The sequence below is a fragment of the Lissotriton vulgaris genome, chromosome 4_1 (assembly GCF_964263255.1).
Source record: "Lissotriton vulgaris chromosome 4_1, aLisVul1.2, whole genome shotgun sequence".
NCBI lineage: Eukaryota > Metazoa > Chordata > Amphibia > Caudata > Salamandridae > Lissotriton > Lissotriton vulgaris.
In genome coordinates, this window is record NC_141691.1 from 1893094558 (window position 1) to 1893114505 (window position 19948).

The 19948-nt window shown below is 43.9% G+C and overlaps 1 protein-coding gene across 1 annotated transcript in view; it reads right to left on the reverse strand.

Moving 5' to 3' along the window:
- Positions 1-19948, reverse strand: part of ADCY8 (adenylate cyclase 8) — a 1172958-nt gene that overhangs the window by 94654 nt on the left and 1058356 nt on the right. Inside the window, exon 13 of the mRNA XM_086966223.1 lies at positions 708-789. Coding sequence (XP_086822349.1) covers positions 708-789 — 82 coding nt within the window. The remainder of the gene's footprint in view (positions 1-707; positions 790-19948) is intronic.

A 19948-nucleotide genomic window follows, 5' to 3' on the forward strand; every position in this document is an offset into this window, starting at 1 on the left:
CTATTGCAAACGTGGTGCACACCCAATGTCGTAATGTTGTGTGCATTCTTACTCTCTCTTAATGACATTTCACACCAATTTGCCTGCTACATCCTGTGCCAAGAAAGGCTAATGTAAGTGTCTAAACTGAGCACTAAAACGCACAGAGACCACCAAACATCTCGGTTTTGCAAGAGGAGAAATTTCTACACTTCCAAAAATACGTTCATGCTCGAAAAAAAAGTAGCATGTTTGACCTGCTAACAAAGATTTCCGTCAAACTTAATGTATGCACAATCTTCACGGATAAGTGCAGGGCAGATCTAGAAAGGAGCATCTGGAATTTTTAAGAATCCCCAAAAGCAACAGAAATCTTTTTGGGTTGTAGGAGTGGTATAATGAGCTGGTTGAGGAACAACTTTTAAAAATAGTTTTCAGACTTTGCTCTTAAAATATAGTGCTTTATTCTGACGGAGGTGTGTAATCGTTGGCTCGAGGATGAACCAATATTTTGTTACCATGGTAAAACAGTAAATATATTTTCCAAATGTCTGAATCGTTTCACTCAGTCATTGTCCATGTCAGGTGGGGTTCCAAATCATGCAAAACCATAAGATTAAGACATCATGAAGTGGCACAGATATATAAGCTTCCATTTTGAAGTATCATTAGGTCACATACACGTTTGTAATGCAGAAGAGATTGGGCTAAAATAAACGTTGTGTTACCTGCTGTCCGTGATAAAAAACAGCCAATAGGAACATAGCCATGAGTAGCAAGGAGGCTTCCTTGGTCCCCAGGAAGTCTGTGCTGCAACGAAAAAGATAAAAGCAATACAGGATTATCGATCTGTTTGTTTCGTTCTCCGTCCAGCTGCATCTGTTTCCATTAAGAGGCGCCCGGGGAACAGCTTAGGGCCTGAGAAGGCCGGGCGCCTGGCAGGGTAGTCTAACCTATTACAATAATTAGCTCGCTCGCTCAGAGCAAATCAGCGATTAAAAAGCTTCTGTCGCTAGCATACAAAGTTACTACAGCAGGCTTTTCACCAGCCACCTCGAACGATGCCTAATGATGCTGTCAGGCTCTCCAGTCTGCTTTACAAGGCCGAGCTGATGGAAACCATATTTTGCCTGGTGAAGAAAGGGTTAAGTTCTTCCTCAAAATATGAGTGATTACTAAGGCCTGGAGGCACAAGCAGCAGTAAAACCCTATGGGGCATATTCACAAGCCCCTATCGCTACCACAGCATCATAGGTGCCTCACCCTATTCACAAGGCAGCATGAAGACACAACGTGGCTTAACGGTGCCTTGTGAATAGGCCCACTTTAATGCTGTGTTTAGCCTGAAAGGGGCGTGCAGTGAGTGTTGTAGTCGGCGTTCCACCGCAACACCCATTGATATTTACACTGCCCCCTATTCCGAAGGGTGGCGTAAATAGGAGCTAACGCCAAACTTAAGACCAGGAAAAGCCTAGTCTTAAATTGGCGATATGAGGAGAAATGCTTTATTTCTCCTCGTTTTTGCATTTTCCATGGGTGCTGCCTTGTGCAGCACACATGGAAAATGCAAAATGCCATGATTTGTTTATGTACAGGAAGGTGTCGGTCTCTGCGTGTTAGATAAACAAACCTTTTTTTTAAATGTCGCTTTGTAACTTACATGTGTGCAGCATGAAGTAGCACACATGTAAGTTACAAACTGGCATTTTAAGTTTGTTTATGTGCATAAACAAACCTCCCTGCTCGCAGACACCCTTGCACTGTGGTGCCAGGTTAGCTGCGTTGGCGCTAAGTTGTGAAACTTAGCACAATCGCAGGGGGAAAAGCAAGGCTGCACCATGTCCTTGTGAATATGCTGCAGCCTTGCTTTTCCCAAGTGGCGGGGAGAGGCGTTAAGCCAAGAAGGCTAGCGCCTCTCTGCCACTTCCTTGTGACCCATGTTGTTTGATGTCATGTGCAGTAGCAGCTCGCACAGGTAAGAGCGGAAGGGCGGGGTGTTGGAAGTTGACAATTGATTCATCAATCAGGGGCTTCTAAAGCTCGGCTACTCACTCGTGAGTGTCTCATAAAGGGTGAGGGTCTTATAAATAAATAAATAAAACTACTTACCTTGCGCTCGCTGATCGCAGAGTCAGCACAGGGAAAGTTGTTTTATTTATTTACTTTTTTCAAATTACTTATCCACTCGTCTGTCAACTTACAACACCCCACCCGCTCCCGCTCTGCCCCACCGACTCACCACTCTTATCTCTGCGAGGCACTACTGGTCATGTGGATGGATTGGATACTGACAAGCTGCCCAGATAGCGGGACACACTTCAAGCACTCTTTATGTGTGAAAAGGCTGCTTTCATAAAAGAGGTTCATACAACTTACACAACCTGGCAAAGTCTTACAGCCTACAATCCGTGTTTACTGATGCACTAAACACTCTTAAAAATATCTGCCTCTTGCTCACCAGTCTGCTAATGTCTTAAAGCCCCATGTGTCCCATAAGTCCCTGTCCTGCCCTTCCCTCCATCTTCAAAACTGGCCTCTTTGGACCACTTTTAAAAACCTTACAGCTCAGCTCCACAGCCCATTCCTTTCCCAAGGAGCTGGCTTGTTCGTCCTGGAACTGGGTAACACTTCTGGCATCCTTCAGACTTCCCCTTACCCTGCCTTCCAGTTAAACACCAGGGGCGGCAGGTGGAGTCTGAAAGTGGTGAGGCGTAGGACCAATTAATGAAATTTGGTGAGAAAGCGCAGCGAGCAAGCTGGGCTTTTCAACTGGGGTTTAAGGGGGCTTCTTAGGCTTAGGATATTTTTAAACCTTAGTGTGAAATGGTGCAGTTTCCAGCATAAACTCTTTAAAGAAACAGTGTGGGCCACATTTATTGAAGAAGCTTCAGTTGTATACCAAATGACATATTCCGCAAGTGATCAAGTTACCACTGTGCTGCTGCTGGACACAGACAGTTATAGGTACACAAGGAGTAAAATATCAAATCAGGCGACAGGAATTGGATTTAATAATGAGAGACAAGCAGGGGGTTACCCTGTCTGAGTCTGATACTCCTGAATTTCCAGGTTGCAGTGAACACGATATAAAAAGTCTATCATTATACAACTGTCAATGGTGTTAGGTACAGCACGCATGTTGGAGATGGCACTTGTCTGGGTCTCTTCACTTCTCACACACTGATAAGCAAAGAAGAAGCACAACCCTAAAATGTGTAATCTGGGGAGTTCGAGCTTGTCAGTGTCAACCTTCCCTATAAAATGTTGGTTACGTGACGAGCAGACATTTGTACTAACAGCCTACTAGGCAGCATGCAGGGCAACTGAGATAACGTGACCCTAACTAATGTAAAAATAAAATACCTACAATAAAGAAAAGCATTTAAATGGATGACACAGTTCTCAAAAAGAAAAGGTTGAATTTCAAAGGACCTCCCCCAAGACTCGGATGCGAGCTTGAGGTATCGACGGAGAGTGCGGGGCCTCGGAGAACCTGAGCAAGGTCCAGGTGAGGTGAGGTCCTTTCCCCTATCACAAAGGAATCCTATTTTCCAAGTGATATGGAGGTTTAATGTTCTTGGTTGGTACAGGTTGTATCGTTTCCAACCTTTCCTATACTTTATTCACTTTTTGATATGGTTTCTTGATTTAATCACTGTTTATTCATCAACAAGTGCAACGATTTAAAGAGCAGAGGCCCTGATGAAAGCCATGAGACAGGTTGCCTGATAGGCAGAAACATGTTGGCCCGTTATTAGACAGATATTTGTTGACTGTCTCCTTTGCACTGTTCTAGTTTTTAATGTGGAGGTGTTGTTCGGCCGCAGAATAAAATTTATATATGGAGGACACATCATCCTATTTTAATTCACTATTTTTTGTGTTGCACTAAATTGTATTATCAAAGATCAGCTACTAGATGGCGGCTCATTTATGTTGGTAGGACCAAATCCAAGATCAGCAACAAATGGTGCGGCGACTATGTCCCAATGATCAGTGGACCAGCCTAACTCACACCTGGGTATGGCCAGATGATAGGACTGATCATCACGTCATTTTGATGGTAACCCATTGCTTAATGTTATGGATTTTGCCAACCACTTTAAAATGACCTGTAGAATGTCTGTGTTTTGTTACATATACTGTTCACCCTTGTTCTAAAGGCTGTCCTTTGGTGACTTAGGCACCCCGAGACTCTGTTAGTTCGGATTGGCGGCCCAGCTAGACTATTTAGCTGTTAGACCCCCTGTGTTCTTGTGTTGTATATGAATTTCAAAGGAGTCAAAATATGCAATTCAAACTCAAAAGTGATGCGGTTTGATAGTTAATTTATATTTTCAGATTACAAAATATAAAATTCCAAAATAGTTATTTGACCTGGTAATGTTGCCGCTCAAAACCTTACAAACTAATCTTTACTATTTTTTACCCTCGAAGAGTTATCAAGATATTAAAAATGTTTAAACATTTTGGGCCAGATGTAGGTCGGTCGGTAACGGCCGAAAATCGGTATTTTCGGCCGTTACCGACCGGTATACATGATTTGGCATGTAGGGGCAAAATTTTACAGAATCGGTAACTTTACCGATTCGGTAAAGTTACCGATTCTGTAAAATACCGAATCAGTATTTTTACCGATTCGGTAAATCTCGGATGTAGGTGGGACTCTTCTGAGTCCCAAAGGCCCTACAGAATCGGTAAATACAGAATGTTACAGAATCGGTATTTCCACATCTGGAAATACCTACATGTCGACCACATTGATTTACCGATTTTCAATTACCGAATCGGTAAAATTCGGTAATTAAAAATCGGTAAATCAATATTACCTACATCGGGCCCTTTGTATCATGCATTGTCCTTATGAGAAATGGAGGGCGACCTCGGCTCAGTTGAGATTCGGTCAACGGCAGAGAGTTCTACAGCAGGCAAAATAACCCACTATGTTCTTCACAGGCAGAGCTTCTGCAACGGCTTTATGGCAGGAGCAAAGTAGGCCAAATGCTAGGCGGACGTGAATAATGATTTACTTTTCCCCACTGGATTTTCAGAAGAGTGCTTTACACCAGTTCAGGGGGCAGTAATTCAATTAAAATACTACAGCCACATTGTAACAAAATGCCGCCGCGCGGCCTTTTTTCTTCACTCAAGACAGAAAAGAATAAAGTTATTTCTTTAAACTCACGAGTTCCACTTCCAAGCAGACATTTCCGGACTTCGACTGCACGCATGATTCTATCTCTCACTGGTTGTGTTAGAGCAAGGCTGGTGCTATGGACGATGCAAAATCAAAAAGGAAGACTCCAAGTCCGTACTTTATAATTAATGGCAGCTCGTGCCCCAATTCAGCTCTTGGTAACTTCAAAGACGTAAACCAACCAACCTGCTGCGCACTCGTTTCAAACCACCACGGCTGCAGGCGCCTTTCATTCCAGCAACTGTGCCCCGGAAATAGGGGCTGCCAAAGTTGCATAGCTAGCCACTCCCCTGCACTGTGCGCCAGACCTGCCTCTTCCAATTATCCTGAATGGCGCTCCACTGACCGCGCCCTGGGCCAATCCTTAGCGCCCAATTTGATAGCCATGCACTGCCGCTTTATGCAGCCATCCCACAAGGCTGATGTCACCAGCCTCCTTGCTTGCCTCGAGGACAAGGAATAGTCCTCGCCCAGCTTTGCACATGCACTCTTGCGCAGGAAGACTCCGAGACAAGCACAAGAAAATGATTTTACACAGTTTCACTGAAACTATGTAAAATCTTTTTTTTGTTTCACGGGGAGCACCAAGCAGTAAGGCTTCTTGAAAAGTGATCAATCAAGACACTTGTAAAGCATGCTACTTACCCATGAGGGTCTCAAGGCGCTTTTGGGGGTGGGGGTGGGGAGTACTGCTATCTGCTACTGATCGAAGAGCCAGGTCTTGAGGAGTCTTGGGTCTGCTGCAGGTTGGTGGGGAGGGTGTTCAAGGTCTTGCCAGCAAGGTGGTGTTCATTGAACACCATTGAACAGTTTTAAAAGAAGTGCTGCTTCATTCTCTCTCCCTTTAGTTTTCTCCGATGCTGGTAGGTAGGACAACACCCCCTACGCCCTTAATACCAGCCACCACTTTTAAACCTTTACCAGGACATTTCTTGCCCTCTTTTTGCGTAACCCTTTACCTTTCTTAATCTATCCCAACCTTTAACCCTCAAACCGTCTCCATAACTGTTCCTCTACTTTATCCCTCCAATACCAATAAAGAGCATCCCTGGAAAGTTCATAAGCCTCAAATCTAAATGTCCACATGCCTCCACAACTTGACACTCTCCATACCACAAAATCACTAGTATTTCTCTCACGCAATCAGCCCATTATTGGTGCCTCAACCACTCCACGGGGAGATTGTTCTCCGTGGCATACCTGCCTGAAACCCAACCGTCCCAGAAACGTAATCACCGTTTAAAGCTGCCCGTTTAAATTGGGACTATCCGGTTCCTCCACGGATAGCGACTGCCTCCTACTCCCTGCCACCGGCCGACACCCACTGTGTGCGCCTCGCCCAATGCGACTATCATGGCTAGGAATGATTAGGCTTTACTCAGTCCTGATGATGATCCCTGTAACTCTGTAATGGGATCGAAACGCCGTCGACAACTTCTATACTCTGTTGTGTATTTGTTACTATATTTCAAGTAATGGTGTAAATGTGAATTCTGTTATTCCTATATGCACAGAAGACAATAGCTTTTGCCTAAAAACCTTTCTCTGTAAACGTCTGGGCACAGGCTTGTGCCCATCTCCAAGAAATTGTTGAAGGTATTTCCTAATATTTTGGTTCTAAATTAAATATTAGACCTCTGCCCGGCTGGGCAAGTCAATTTACAATATAGTTTCCATTGTGTCTATATTTATCTGTTGACTATACTCGACTTTAAGACTTATGCCACATCCTTCTCGTGCCTAACCTGGGCCACTCCACACACACCCATACCCTACCAGTGCACCGCTGGAAAACCTAACCTGGGCTAGTCCACACATTCATACCCTACCACTGCACATTCCTCTCTTACACCCTCTTGTAGCCACCAAGACTATGGCAACTAAGCAAACTTCCCTTCGCCTCCTCTACCTTAACACGCGCTCCCTACCTAAACACCAACTCAACATTTTCCTACTGCTCACCTTGGACAAACCAGACGTCCTCCTTATTACTGAAACCTGGCTAACCCAAGATTCCTTACCTGACATCCTAGCAGCCCTCCCTTCCGACTATTACATCTTGTCAGTAAATCGTGCTCCTGGGAAGGCGGGAGGAGGGGTTGCGGCCATAATCAATAAAAACCTCAAATTTACCACCATGACCTCTCTTACTCTTCCGGAGGTAGAGAATTTGGTCATAAAACTTGACATGGACTCAGGCTCCTTGGTACTGGTACTCCTTTACCGCCCCCGCAGGCAATGCCCACCTTCCCTATGTCTCTCAGCGAACAAATGGCCACTCTAGTGATAAATCATGCAAAGGTACTTCTGATCAGGGACCTGAATTGCTGGTTTGATGACGCCTCGGGGGACCTCATGCAGCTGAACTATCTGAACTTTTATCCAATCTTAATCTAGTCCAACATGTACCCATCCCCACCCATGAAAAAGGACATATTTTGGATCATATTCGGTCCCACAACATCTCACTTTCCACTCCTTAGATTTCTCCAAGCATTTGGTCAGATCATCACCTAATACAATGTACTATCACTTCCAGTAGCTTTATAAAATCCACTCCCTTGACGTGGGGGGGTCACCAGGAAGTGGAAATCATGAAATAAAGTGGATTTCATTAATACCCTGGAGAACTCTGTACCCACTTTCAGCCAGGATGTTAACTACATGGAGGGAAAGGTCACTGAGTGGCTACTATCAGCTAGCAATACTCATGCCCCTATTGTCAAATTCTCTTGTGCACGCCACTCTGATGCTCATAAATGGTTTACCACCGACCTTTAAAAAACAAAAACTAGAGTTACGCCAAATCGAGAGGAAATGGAGATCAAGATACTTAACTGAAGACAGGGAACAATTCTCGACGGCCCGTCGAGAGTACAAGTAAGCTATCTTGACCACCAAAATGGCCTATTTCTCTGCAAATTACTCAATGCCCACAATAATCCAAATAAATCTTCCAAATAGTGAATGACTTATGCAATGACGCCAGATCCTCGCCCACCCAGACCCCCACTCAAGAACTCTGTGACACCCTAAATGATTACTTCCTGGACAAAATCTCTTCCATCAAAGCCAGTCTTCCCAATACTATCAACTGGGAACCACTGGACAACACTTTCAGTAATCAATGTATGCTAGACACCCTTCAACCCATATATCCTACAACATTATTAGAACTCACGACCTGCGTTAACTCAGGTTCGCCACAGGACTGCTGCCCTCCGCATGTCTTGAAGGAAATGCTCACCTCCTTGCCCCACAGTGTGCTTCCACTTCTCAATGAATCTCTTGCTCAGGGCAAGGTCCCTAGTGCTTTTAAGCATGCTACGGTTGTCCTGCTCATAAAAAAACCAGGGGCTGACCTTTGCAATCCAGCCAACTACTACCCCATCTCTCTCCTCCCCTTCTTGTCAAAATTATTAGAGGCCCATGTAGCCGGGTGTGTGTCCAGCTTCGTTGAAAGCTCGAACTATTTAGAGCCAAATCAAGCTGGCTTCCGCCCGGCACACTCTACCGAAGCTGTGATCCTCGCAATCCTGGATAAGCTCAGAGCTAACGGAGATAGGGGCGACCATCAACCCCTGGTGCTCCTGTATCTGTCAGCCGCGTTCGACACGGTCGACCGTACCATCTTGCTGAACCGTGTCAAGCAGGCGGGCCTACATGTTCCGGCACTCGGCTGGATCAAATCCTTTCTTGCAGACCGCACTCAAGCAGTAAGGCTTGGGAACTTCACCGCCCCCAAGCTTACCTCCACTTGCGTGGTCCCACAGGGCTCATCTCTGTCCCCGTTGTTGTTCAATTTATATTTAAGACCATTGATCCACTCATTAAAAAACAGAGATGTCACCCTCTTCAACTATGCGGATGATCTTCAACTCATCTTCCCACTCTGCTCCCCTAATGCTGTAGCTAAGTTTCAGTCAATTTTGGAAAAGGTGATGGACAGAGTTTCTGAATGATGCAGAATACTCCTACCCAGTCAAGAGATCAGGGCTTGATCCATCACCGTTTTTTTAGCTCATTGCACCATCCCAGCTCAGAACCTGGCTATATGCAAATTAGTCTGTTCCTGTCCCAGTGCATGATGGGAACAGGGCAAACCAAACTACCAAGCCAATTCTTATACTGGGAAGGAGACAAGCTTCCGGGGACCGGTTTCTGGCATTTCAGCCGTCGTCGGCCCGGCTTGCTTGAATCCAGATGGTGCAATGAGCAAGGGACTCACGTCTGAGTATACCCTCCCACACTTAGTGTGGATAAAATCAATTTTGGAAAAGGTGATGGACAGAGTTTCTGAATGATGCAGAATACTCCTACCCAGTCAAGAGATCAGGGCTTGATCCATCACCGTTTTTTAGCTCACTGCACCATCCCAGCTCAGAACCTGGCTATATGCAAATTAGTCTGTTCCTGTCCCAGTGCATGATCGGAACAGGGCAAACCAAACTACCAAGCCAATTCTTATACTGGGAAGGAGACAAGCTTCCGGGGACCGGTTTCTGGCATTTCAGCCGTTGTCGGCCCGGCTTGCTTGAATCCAGATGGTGCAATGAGCAAGGGACTCACGTCTGAGTATACCCTCCCACACTTAGTGTGGATAAAATCAATTTTGGAAAAGGTGATGGACAGAGTTTCTGAATGATGCAGAATACTCCTACCCAGTCAAGAGATCAGGGCTTGATCCATCACCGTTTTTTAGCTCACTGCACCATCCCAGCTCAGAACCTAGCTATATGCAAATTAGTCTGTTCCTGTCCCAGTGCATGATGGGAACAGGGCAAACCAAACTACCAAGCCAATTCTTATACTGGGAAGGAGACAAGCTTCCGGGGACCGGTTTCTGGCATTTCAGCCATCGTCGGCCCGGCTTGCTTGAATCCAGATGGTGCAATGAGCAAGGGACTCACGTCTGAGTATACCCTCCCACACTTAGTGTGGATAAAATCAATTTTGGAAAAGGTGATGGACAGAGTTTCTGAATGATGCAGAATACTCCTACCCAGTCAAGAGATCAGGGCTTGATCCATCACCGTTTTTTAGCTCACTGCACCATCCCAGCTCAGAACCTGGCTATATGCAAATTAGTCTGTTCCTGTCCCAGTGCATGATGGGAACAGGGCAAACCAAACTACCAAGCTAATTCTTATACTGGGAAGGAGACAAGCTTCCGGGACCGGTTTCTGGCATTTCAGCCGTCGTCGGCCCGGCTTGCTTGAATCCAGATGGTGCAATGAGCAAGGGACTCACGTCTGAGTATACCCTCCCACACTTAGTGTGGATAAAATCAATTTTGGAAAAGGTGATGGACAGAGTTTCTGAATGATGCAGAATACTCCTACCCATTCAAGAGATCAGGGCTTGATCCATCACCGTTTTTTAGCTCACTGCACCATCCCAGCTCAGAACCTGGCTATATGCAAATTAGTCTGTTCCTGTCCCAGTGCATGATGGGAACAGGGCAAACCAAACTACCAAGCCAATTCTTATACTGGGAAGGAGACAAGCTTCCGGGGACCGGTTTCTGGCATTTCAGCCGTCGTCGGCCCGGCTTGCTTGAATCCAGATGGTGCAATGAGCAAGGGACTCACCTCTGAGTATACCCTCCCACACTTAGTGTGGATAAAATCAATTTTGGAAAAGGTGATGGACAGAGTTTCTGAAAGTTTCAGTCAACCATGCTTCACATCCAGCGCTGGATGGACATGAACCACCTCAAACTCAACCCGGGCAAAACAGAGTTGGTTTTGCCTGGAAAAAGTGAGAATAGCTGGAGCACGCACTTCTGGTTGGCAGAACTGGGGCCTCCCCCTATCCCCACTTTCTTGGTGAAAAGCTTAGGAGTCATCATCAATGCCGACCTCTCGCTCCGTGGACAGGTGGGAGCTGTGATCTCCTCAAGCGTCCACCAACTCCGGAAAGTAAGGAAAATTGCTCACCTGCTGACTTATTCAGCTCTTACTAAGGTGGTGCTAGCTCTCATACTCTCACGGCTTGACTTTTCTAACTCCATCTATCTTGGATTGCCAGTTGGTCTACAAAAAAGTCTCCAAATGGTCCAGAATCAGGCTGCAAGACTGCAACTCAAATGGATGTCTGCCAGACCGGGTCTGAGAAAACTCCACTGGCTTCCGATAGCCCAACGAATAGCTTTTGAAACTAGATGCTTAGCCTTTAGGCTCTGCATGGCAATAGCCCCAGATTTATTAGTAGTATGATAACCAAGCATACCCCTTCGCGAAAACCTTCGCTCAGCCCACCTCTGTCTGATAACCACCTCTACTTTCAAACGGAAACGACTGGGAGGATGTTGTTTCTCTCACCTGGCCCCCAGACTCTGGCACTCTTTTCCCCTGACACTTAGAAGTTGCAACAACCTTCTAAGCTTTAGGAAGGCCTTAAAAACATGGTTGTTCGAGCAAGCCTACATCTAGTAACTTCATTACTTTAGCCTCCGGTCCTTAGCGCCATGAAACCTATGGGTGTACGTGCGCTCTATAAGTGCCTATTAACATAACATAAAATAACATAACATAACATTCTGCAAAACCTAGCCTGGGCCACTCCGCACACCCATACCCTGCCACTGCACCTTCTGCAAAACCTAACCTGGGCCACGCAACAAACCCACACCCTACCACTGTACCTTCTGCAAAACCTAAGCTGGGCCACTCCACACATCCACACCCTACCATGCACCTACTGCAAATCCTAACCTGGGCCACTACACATTCCCATGACCTACTGCTGCACCTTTATTTATTTATTTATTTAATGATATTTATAGAGCGCGTACAAATACCCGTAGGCGTCTCGGCGCTGGTATGCAATGCTGTGTATCCCTGATCAGCAGATTGATATCTGGGTTTACTGGTTGAATAACCACGTCTTCAGTTTCTTTCTGAACTGGAGGAGCGTGGAACTTATTTTAATGTGGTTCGGTAAGGAGTTCCAGATTTTAGGGGCTGCGATAGAAAAGCGGCGATCACCCCATGAGACTGTTCTACTTCGTTAAACCACAAGTTGGTTCAGTGAGGAGGACCGAAGTGTTCTAGACGGGTTATAAGGAATTAGTAGTTTTTTGAGGAAGCGCGGTCCTTGATCTTGCAGGGTCTTATAAACTAAACCTTCTTCGAAACCTATCCTGGGCCACTCCGCACACCCATACCCTACCACTGCACCTTCTGCAAAAAACTAACCTGGGCCACTCCACACACCCACACCCTAACACTGCACCTTCTGCAAAACCTAACCTGGGCCACTCCACACACCCATACTCTACACTGCATCTTCTGCAAAACCTAACCTGGGCCATTACACATACCCGTACCCTACCACTGCACCTCCTGAAAAATCTTTGTCTACCTCGCCAACAACCTTGCTGTCAAGTCCTAGAACGATCTACCCCTGTACCTCTGAACATCATCCTCTCCATGAAATCAGAAAAGGACTCAAGACCTGGCTCTTTCACTGATCCCAGCAAACACCCCGCGCCTGGATACTCTCACTGTTGGTGATTAGTCAAGCTCTACAAATCTGAGTTGATTGAACAGCACATACAACAATTGACAGTGATGGAGCGAGATGTTGTTCAAAACTCGCAAAGTTAAACTTCCATAATGTAACCGTATTAATAGCATGTGTTTAAATAATTAACCAATCTAGATTAAGATTGCACACACTACACGCGGGACTAATGTGTTTTCATGTTGCACTTGCAAGTTTGTGAAAAATTATAAACTAACCTTGTCTATCGTTATTGTCAGTATTAAATGCGGCTGTTTAATTAATGGCATGTGCTATATTTCTGTGCATATGTTTTGTCGTGTCTTTTCTGTGGCAAAAGCTCGTGGAGAATCCTGGTGGCCTAAAAGAAGAAGGTTTTTATTATGCTGCTTTTTGTGCTTTGCTAGGTAACATAATTAACTGGGTTAATATTTAGCAAATGGGAGGGAAACAGAATGGGTTTCAATTCTTTAGTTAATTACTGTCTTGTGTTTCTTTAAATACTAGTTCTCTAATGGGCCTAAGAGAATGGCAGACTGACAGTGCTGGAAAATGCAAAACTTGACCAGAGTGAAGCCTTCACTCACATGCAGAAAAAAAGAGTTTTCTTTCCAAACAATGGAATAATAAACGGAACTGTTTTGGTTGAGTTGTACGTGTTCCTAGAGAAGAGCACCAAGGACAAAAAGCCTGAATCGCCTGTCAAGATTAGGAAGTGAAAAGTTTCGTGTTCGGTGAACTGTTTCTTTTCCGAGGAAGCTAGAAGGATGGAATCTAAGAACAATAAGGGCTTATGATGTGCCCCGGACTATGGTCAGAAAGTATGACATGAAAAATGGTCTGACATCTGTCAACCAATGGGAACCCTGATGGCAAGGAAAAGTGTACTTTTTGAGAAGATTAGCTAGTAAGAAAGGTATAAAAACTGGCCCTACAGACAGGAGGGGGCTCTTGCTTCCCGATTCCTGAATGACGTGCTGACGGACTCTTGGCGCAAGTAAGGATAGCAGCCTTTATCATTTTATTAGGTGAAGAGAGTTTTAGACAGGGAAATAGAATTTAGGGAATGGAAACTTTATTTTGCTTTAATTCATGCTAAATGATTTACTTTGAAATGTCAGACTAATAAGCCCATCCTTGAATGATGCTTTCAATTTGCTAATAAAATAATGATTTCTGAATAAAGAATACTCTTTCCTTGAATTAAAATAAAGTTAATAAAATAGATTTTGAAATGACAAGCTGGTCTTGTTTATTCATGGTCTAGTTATCATTATTAGATCCATTCGCCTATGTGACTTAATTAATGTTGTGTGATCAAAACTATGGTTAAATACATTAAACTGCAGTTGTATATCATTTTGTAAATAGTTTTTGAACAGAGTGTTTTAATTAGGTCACATGATACAGGCGCTCAAAAATTGTCTCCTTAGTTTATGGGCCTAGGTAGTGATTTATGATTAATGGTGAGTATTGTGGAGATGAGTAGCGTTTGTGAGACAGTTTTTCATTAGGAGCGCTGGATCAATTTTCTGGTAGCAGAGTTACGGTTACTATGGTAACTGACATGCTACATGTAGCTACATAGGATACATGTCTAAAACATGTTATGTTTGTCCAGTTGTTAAATGTAGTTGAAAGGTCTTTTCCAGCAGTGAGAAAATTCCTAATATGCCGGCAAGAGTAGTGTGACAAATGAGGTTACACAGTTCATTTGTTATGTTTCTAAATAGTGGTATTGATATATATCACTAGTGTTGTGGACGTACAGCACAAGTTTAGGGACCTTAGGTGTGATAGGTAGTTAAATGTATAGTGAGGATTGTCTATGAAATCGTAGCTTTGAGTATAGGGACAACTCTCCTGTTTTAAAACTTACTGTGAAAAGAGTAGTAGAATTTATCCAAGCTTGAGTGAAGGGTAAGGAAGCATTGCTTCTTACTGGCAAGTGAGGATTTTTATTGGCGGGTTAAAGTCCTACCATAAATTTCATGTATGTATGGTTAGGAATTCTTTCCGTATGATTGCGTATGCTAGAAAAATATTTTGTGAAAATAGCGTCGTCTATTTCACGCGAAAGGATACTTGAATGATTGTAAAGGTTATCTCTTTATTTTAGCAAAACAGACAAATATTTTGTTTATGTGAAGTTACTAACTGAGTTTCATTGAAAAATTTGTAAAATATGGCGCTGTGAAAATATTTTGTAAAGGAGGGGTTAATTCAAGGAGTGAATCGGAGACAGTAAAGCTGCAGCGGCAGCATACGTCACTAGGTTCGCGCTGTGATTGGCTAGTATACATCACAGTATTCGTGCACTGATTGGCTCATGTGACTTTGTAGGCATGTACCTGATTGGTTCATTCTGAAATACGACAATTCTATTGGTCGAACAGAATAGTGACGTGGCTAAACCTGATTGGCTTGTTGGTGAGTTTCGCTCACGGATTGGCTGGAATAGCGGAACAACAAGAAAATATTCACGATCATTTTGAACTAAGCGGATTTGTTTAAAACATGAATTATTACTATATGTATGATGAAAAGAAGCCTTCATGGTTTCAGAAATTGAAAAATATTTTCAAAAGTGACAAGAAAATTAAAATGCGAGGTGGTAAATTACTTCATAAGTACAAAACACCTGCAGCCTATATGGAAGATGAATATCATACTGTCCTTTGGATGGAGAATGGGATGGAATATTCCAAAGATGATGGTGTATTGGCATAGCCAGAAGATGGGTCATTTAACATGAAAGTCATGAAAAACTTGAGAGAAAAAATTATGTCTCTCGTACCGAAACCCAGACCTACACAATTTGAGGCTTTAGCTGAAAGGGCAGATGAGATAGTTGATTTAGAATGGGAGAACAGAGGTGTAACAAGAGGTACTAGAATGAATATTAACAGAGAAACTCATGAAGATAGAATGCGTCGTTGGAGACAGGCAGACATGTGTAATGGTTTATATTCAGCAATATTTAGTGAAAAAACAGGTCAAAAGAGTTCTGCAAAAAAGAATAATATTGGTGAAGACAGTGAATTAGAGGATCTAATTTTGGAAGAAATTTACATTACGAAATCAAAACAACCGCCACCTTATCAACCAGTTTGTTCATGGTCTACCCCGAGAATTCCTCAAGGAACTTCTCCAAGTGCTCCTCCTAGAGAAATTAGTAGTGAAACTCCATTTAGATTAAATCAGAATAATGCAAAATTTCCTAACAGAGTAGAAACAAGAGCCAATTCTAGTACATCTGGAGAAAGTAGAAATTATCCTGAAACTCTAGATCAGAGAAATGAGATCCCAAGAAACATAATAAGAACAGAAAGACTTGAGGACACTCAAAATATTTCAGAATATCTTCGATCAAAAGAAGAATTAACACAGCAGTTAACTAAAGGCATGGAAGCAGTAACGGTACCAGTAACAATTGGACCCGTTGTTCCGGTTTTTGATAAAAAAGAAATTAGGCATTCGGCTCTAACTGTCCCTTTAAATGCAGAAATTCAGAAAATGGCAGAAAATTTTTATTCAGATTTATGAGAAATTCACCGAGAGAAAAAGATGCCAGACTTAACTTTTAATCAAAGTTTTTCAAATGGTCAATCTCCAATTGTTGCAGAACCTGATTCTGGAACTCCAGAAAGAGAAAGAAGTATGAATAGGTCCTCAGAATCTAAATTATTTGATGTCGCAAAATTGAAAGCAGATTTGGAGGAATTAATCATTGGCACAATTGGTCCTGACAGTTTAAAGTTATATCAGGAGGATTAATTGTTGTTCATTTGCAAAAGCATTCAATGGAAAACGAAAAATAAATATGATTTGTTAGAAGAAATAGCTGCTGAATTAGATGTAGATTTGATGAGACAGAAACATTTGCAGAAACATTATAGAGTAGACTTCCCAGAAAAAGATATTGAAAACATGAACACTACAGGAAGGATAACTCATATAAAAGAGTTGATAGTGTTTCTAGAAAGAATAGGTGAATTAAGCAAATAGAGAGTGAAATGGGCAAAGAAAAGAGAGGATGAAAAAAGAGAAAGAGGGGAAGTTGCAACTGAGTTTCCTATGAGAGAAATAGCTGGTGGAGGTTATGTTCATGTTCCTTGGTCAAGACAGGACATTTTACTGTTTACAAATGATTTTCCCAAATTGAGAGAAAAACCTGTGGAATGGTATCGTCAGGTAGAAAGATTTCTTAAGGTCTCAAAAGTTCTGTGGATTGATCTTGATGGGTTCTTTGACATCGTTGTCCCTTCAGATCTTTGATTCAGAAAAGGGGGTGGTGATGAACACAGTGTCTGAATTAAGCAGACCACTCTTACCCAGTCCAAAGATCAGGGCTTGATCCACCACCATTATTTATCTCACTGCCCCATCCCAGCTCAGAACCTGGCTACATGCAAATCAGTCTGTCCCTGGCCCAGTGCATCATGGGAACAGGGCAGACTAAACTACCAAGCCAATTCTTCACCAGAAAGGAGACAAGCTACCGGGGACCGGTTTCTGGCATTTCAGCCGTCTTCGGCCCGGCTTGCTTGAATCCTGATGGAGCAGTGAGAAAGGGACTCATGTCTGAGTATACCCTGCCACACCTATAGTGGCCAAAAACGATTCAGAAAAGGGGGTGGTGATGAACAGAGTGTCTGAATTAAGCAGACCACTCTTACCCAGTCCAAAGATCAGGGCTTGATCCATCACCGTTATTTATCTCACTGTCCCATCCCAGCTCAGAACCTGGCTATATGCAAATCAGTCTGTCCCTGGCCCAGTGCATCATGGGAACAGGGCAGACTAAACTACCAAGCCAATTCTTCACCAGAAAGGAGACAAGCTACCGGGGACCGGTTTCTGGCATTTCAGCTGTCTTCGGCCCGGCTTGCTTGAATCCTGATGGAGCAGTGAGAAAGGGACTCATGTCTGAGTATACCCTGCCACACCTATAGTGGCCAAAAACGATTCAGAAAAGGGGGTGGTGATGAACAGAGTGTCTGAATTAAGCAGACCACTCTTACCCAGTCCAAAGATCAGGGCTTGATCCACCACCATTATTTATCTCACTGCCCCATCCCAGCTCAGAACCTGGCTACATGCAAATCAGTCTGTCCCTGGCCCAGTGCATCATGGGAACAGGGCAGACTAAACTACCAAGCCAATTCTTCACCAGAAAGGAGACAAGCTACCGGGGACCGGTTTCTGGCATTTCAGCCGTCTTCGGCCTGGCTTGCTTGAATCCTGATGGAGCAGTGAGAAAGGGACTCATGTCTGAGTATACCCTGCCACACCTATAGTGGCCAAAAACGATTCAGAAAAGGGGGTGGTGATGAACAGAGTGTCTGAATTAAGCAGACCACTCTTACCCAGTCCAAAGATCAGGGCTTGATCCATCACCGTTATTTATCTCACTGCCCCATCCCAGCTCAGAACCTGGCTACATGCAAATCAGTCTGTCCCTGGCCCAGTGCATCATGGGAACAGGGCAGACTAAACTACCAAGCCAATTCTTCACCAGAAAGGAGACAAGCTACCGGGGACCGGTTTCTGGCATTTCAGCCGTCTTCGGCCCGGCTTGCTTGAATCCTGATGGAGCAGTGAGAAAGGGACTCATGTCTGAGTATACCCTGCCACACCTATAGTGGCCAAAAACGATTCAGAAAAGGGGGTGGTGATGAACAGAGTGTCTGAATTAAGCAGACCACTCTTACCCAGTCCAAAGATCAGGGCTTGATCCATCACCGTTATTTATCTCACTGCCCCATCCCAGCTCAGAATCTGGCTATATGCAAATCAGTCTGTCCCTGGCCCAGTGCATCATGGGAACAGGGCAGACTAAACTACCAAGCCAATTCTTCACCAGAAAGGAGACAAGCTACCGGCGACCGGTTTCTGCCATTTCAGCCGTCTTCGGCCCGGCTTGCTTGAATCCTGATGGAGCAGTGAGAAAGGGACTCATGTCTGAGTATACCCTGCCACACCTATAGTGGCCAAAAACGATTCAGAAATGGGGTTGATGATGAACAGAGTGTCTGAATTAAGCAGACCACTCTTACCCAGTCCAAAGATCAGGGCTTGATCCATCACCGTTATTTATCTCACTGCCCCATCCCAGCTCAGAACCTGGCTATATGCAAATCAGTCTGTCCCTGGCCCAGTGCATCATGGGAACAGGGCAGACTAAACTACCAAGCCAATTCTTCACCAGAAAGGAGACAAGCTACCGGGGACCAGTTTCTGGCATTTCAGCCGTCTTCGGCCCGGCTTGCTTGAATCCTGATGGAGCAGTGAGAAAGGGACTCATGTCTGAGTATACCCTGCCACATCTATAGTGGCCAAAAACGATTCAGAAAAGGGGGTGGTGATGAACAGAGTGTCTGAATTAAGCAGACCACTCTTACCCAGTCCAAAGACCGGGAGCTTGTTTCCTTCCCAGTGAAAGAATTGGCTTTGTAGTTTGGTTTGCCCTGTTCCCATCATGCACTGGGACAGGAACAGACTAATTTGCATATAGCCAAGTTCTGAGCTGGGATGGTGCAGTGAGCTAAAAAACGGTGTTGGATCTAGCCCTGATCTCTTGACTGGGTGAGAGTATTCTGCTTAATTCAGAAACTCTATCCATCACCACCCCTTGTTGTTTAATTCCTTCAGATCTTTGGACAGAATGTAAAATCTCTATTGATTGGCCTAAAGAAGAACCTACCCGAGATAAAGTAACAGGTGCACCTTCAGCTGATGTTATAACTCTATATGATAAAGTAATTGTGTGGCTGAAAAACAAGATTCCCCCAAAAGAAGTAGATTGGGTTAAAATTGACAGAACAAATCAAGAGTCAAAAGAGTCAGTACATTCCTTCCATGAAAGATTATTCCTGGTATTTAAACAATACAGTGGTTATGAGAAGCTGAGTGAAAAGGATATGAGTTATTTTAATTACAGATTTGTATATGGCTTGAGACCAGAAATTGGTGAGATGATTAGATCAGGAATAGTTGGTTGGCAATCACTTTCAGTTGATGACATCCTGAGAAAAGCAAAATACTGCAGTGATGAGATAGACGCTAAGCAGAAAAAGTTGAAAGAAAAAGCAATGTGGGCACAGGTGAAAGTAGCTGAACAACAAATTGCAGCTTTAGAAAACAAAAATGTTCAACAGAATCAAGGGAAAATATAACAAGCCAAAATTAATGGGAAATATTGAAGAATTAAAGCAGAAACTCCCATGTTTTAATTGCGGCGTAATTGGACACTGGAAGCGTGAG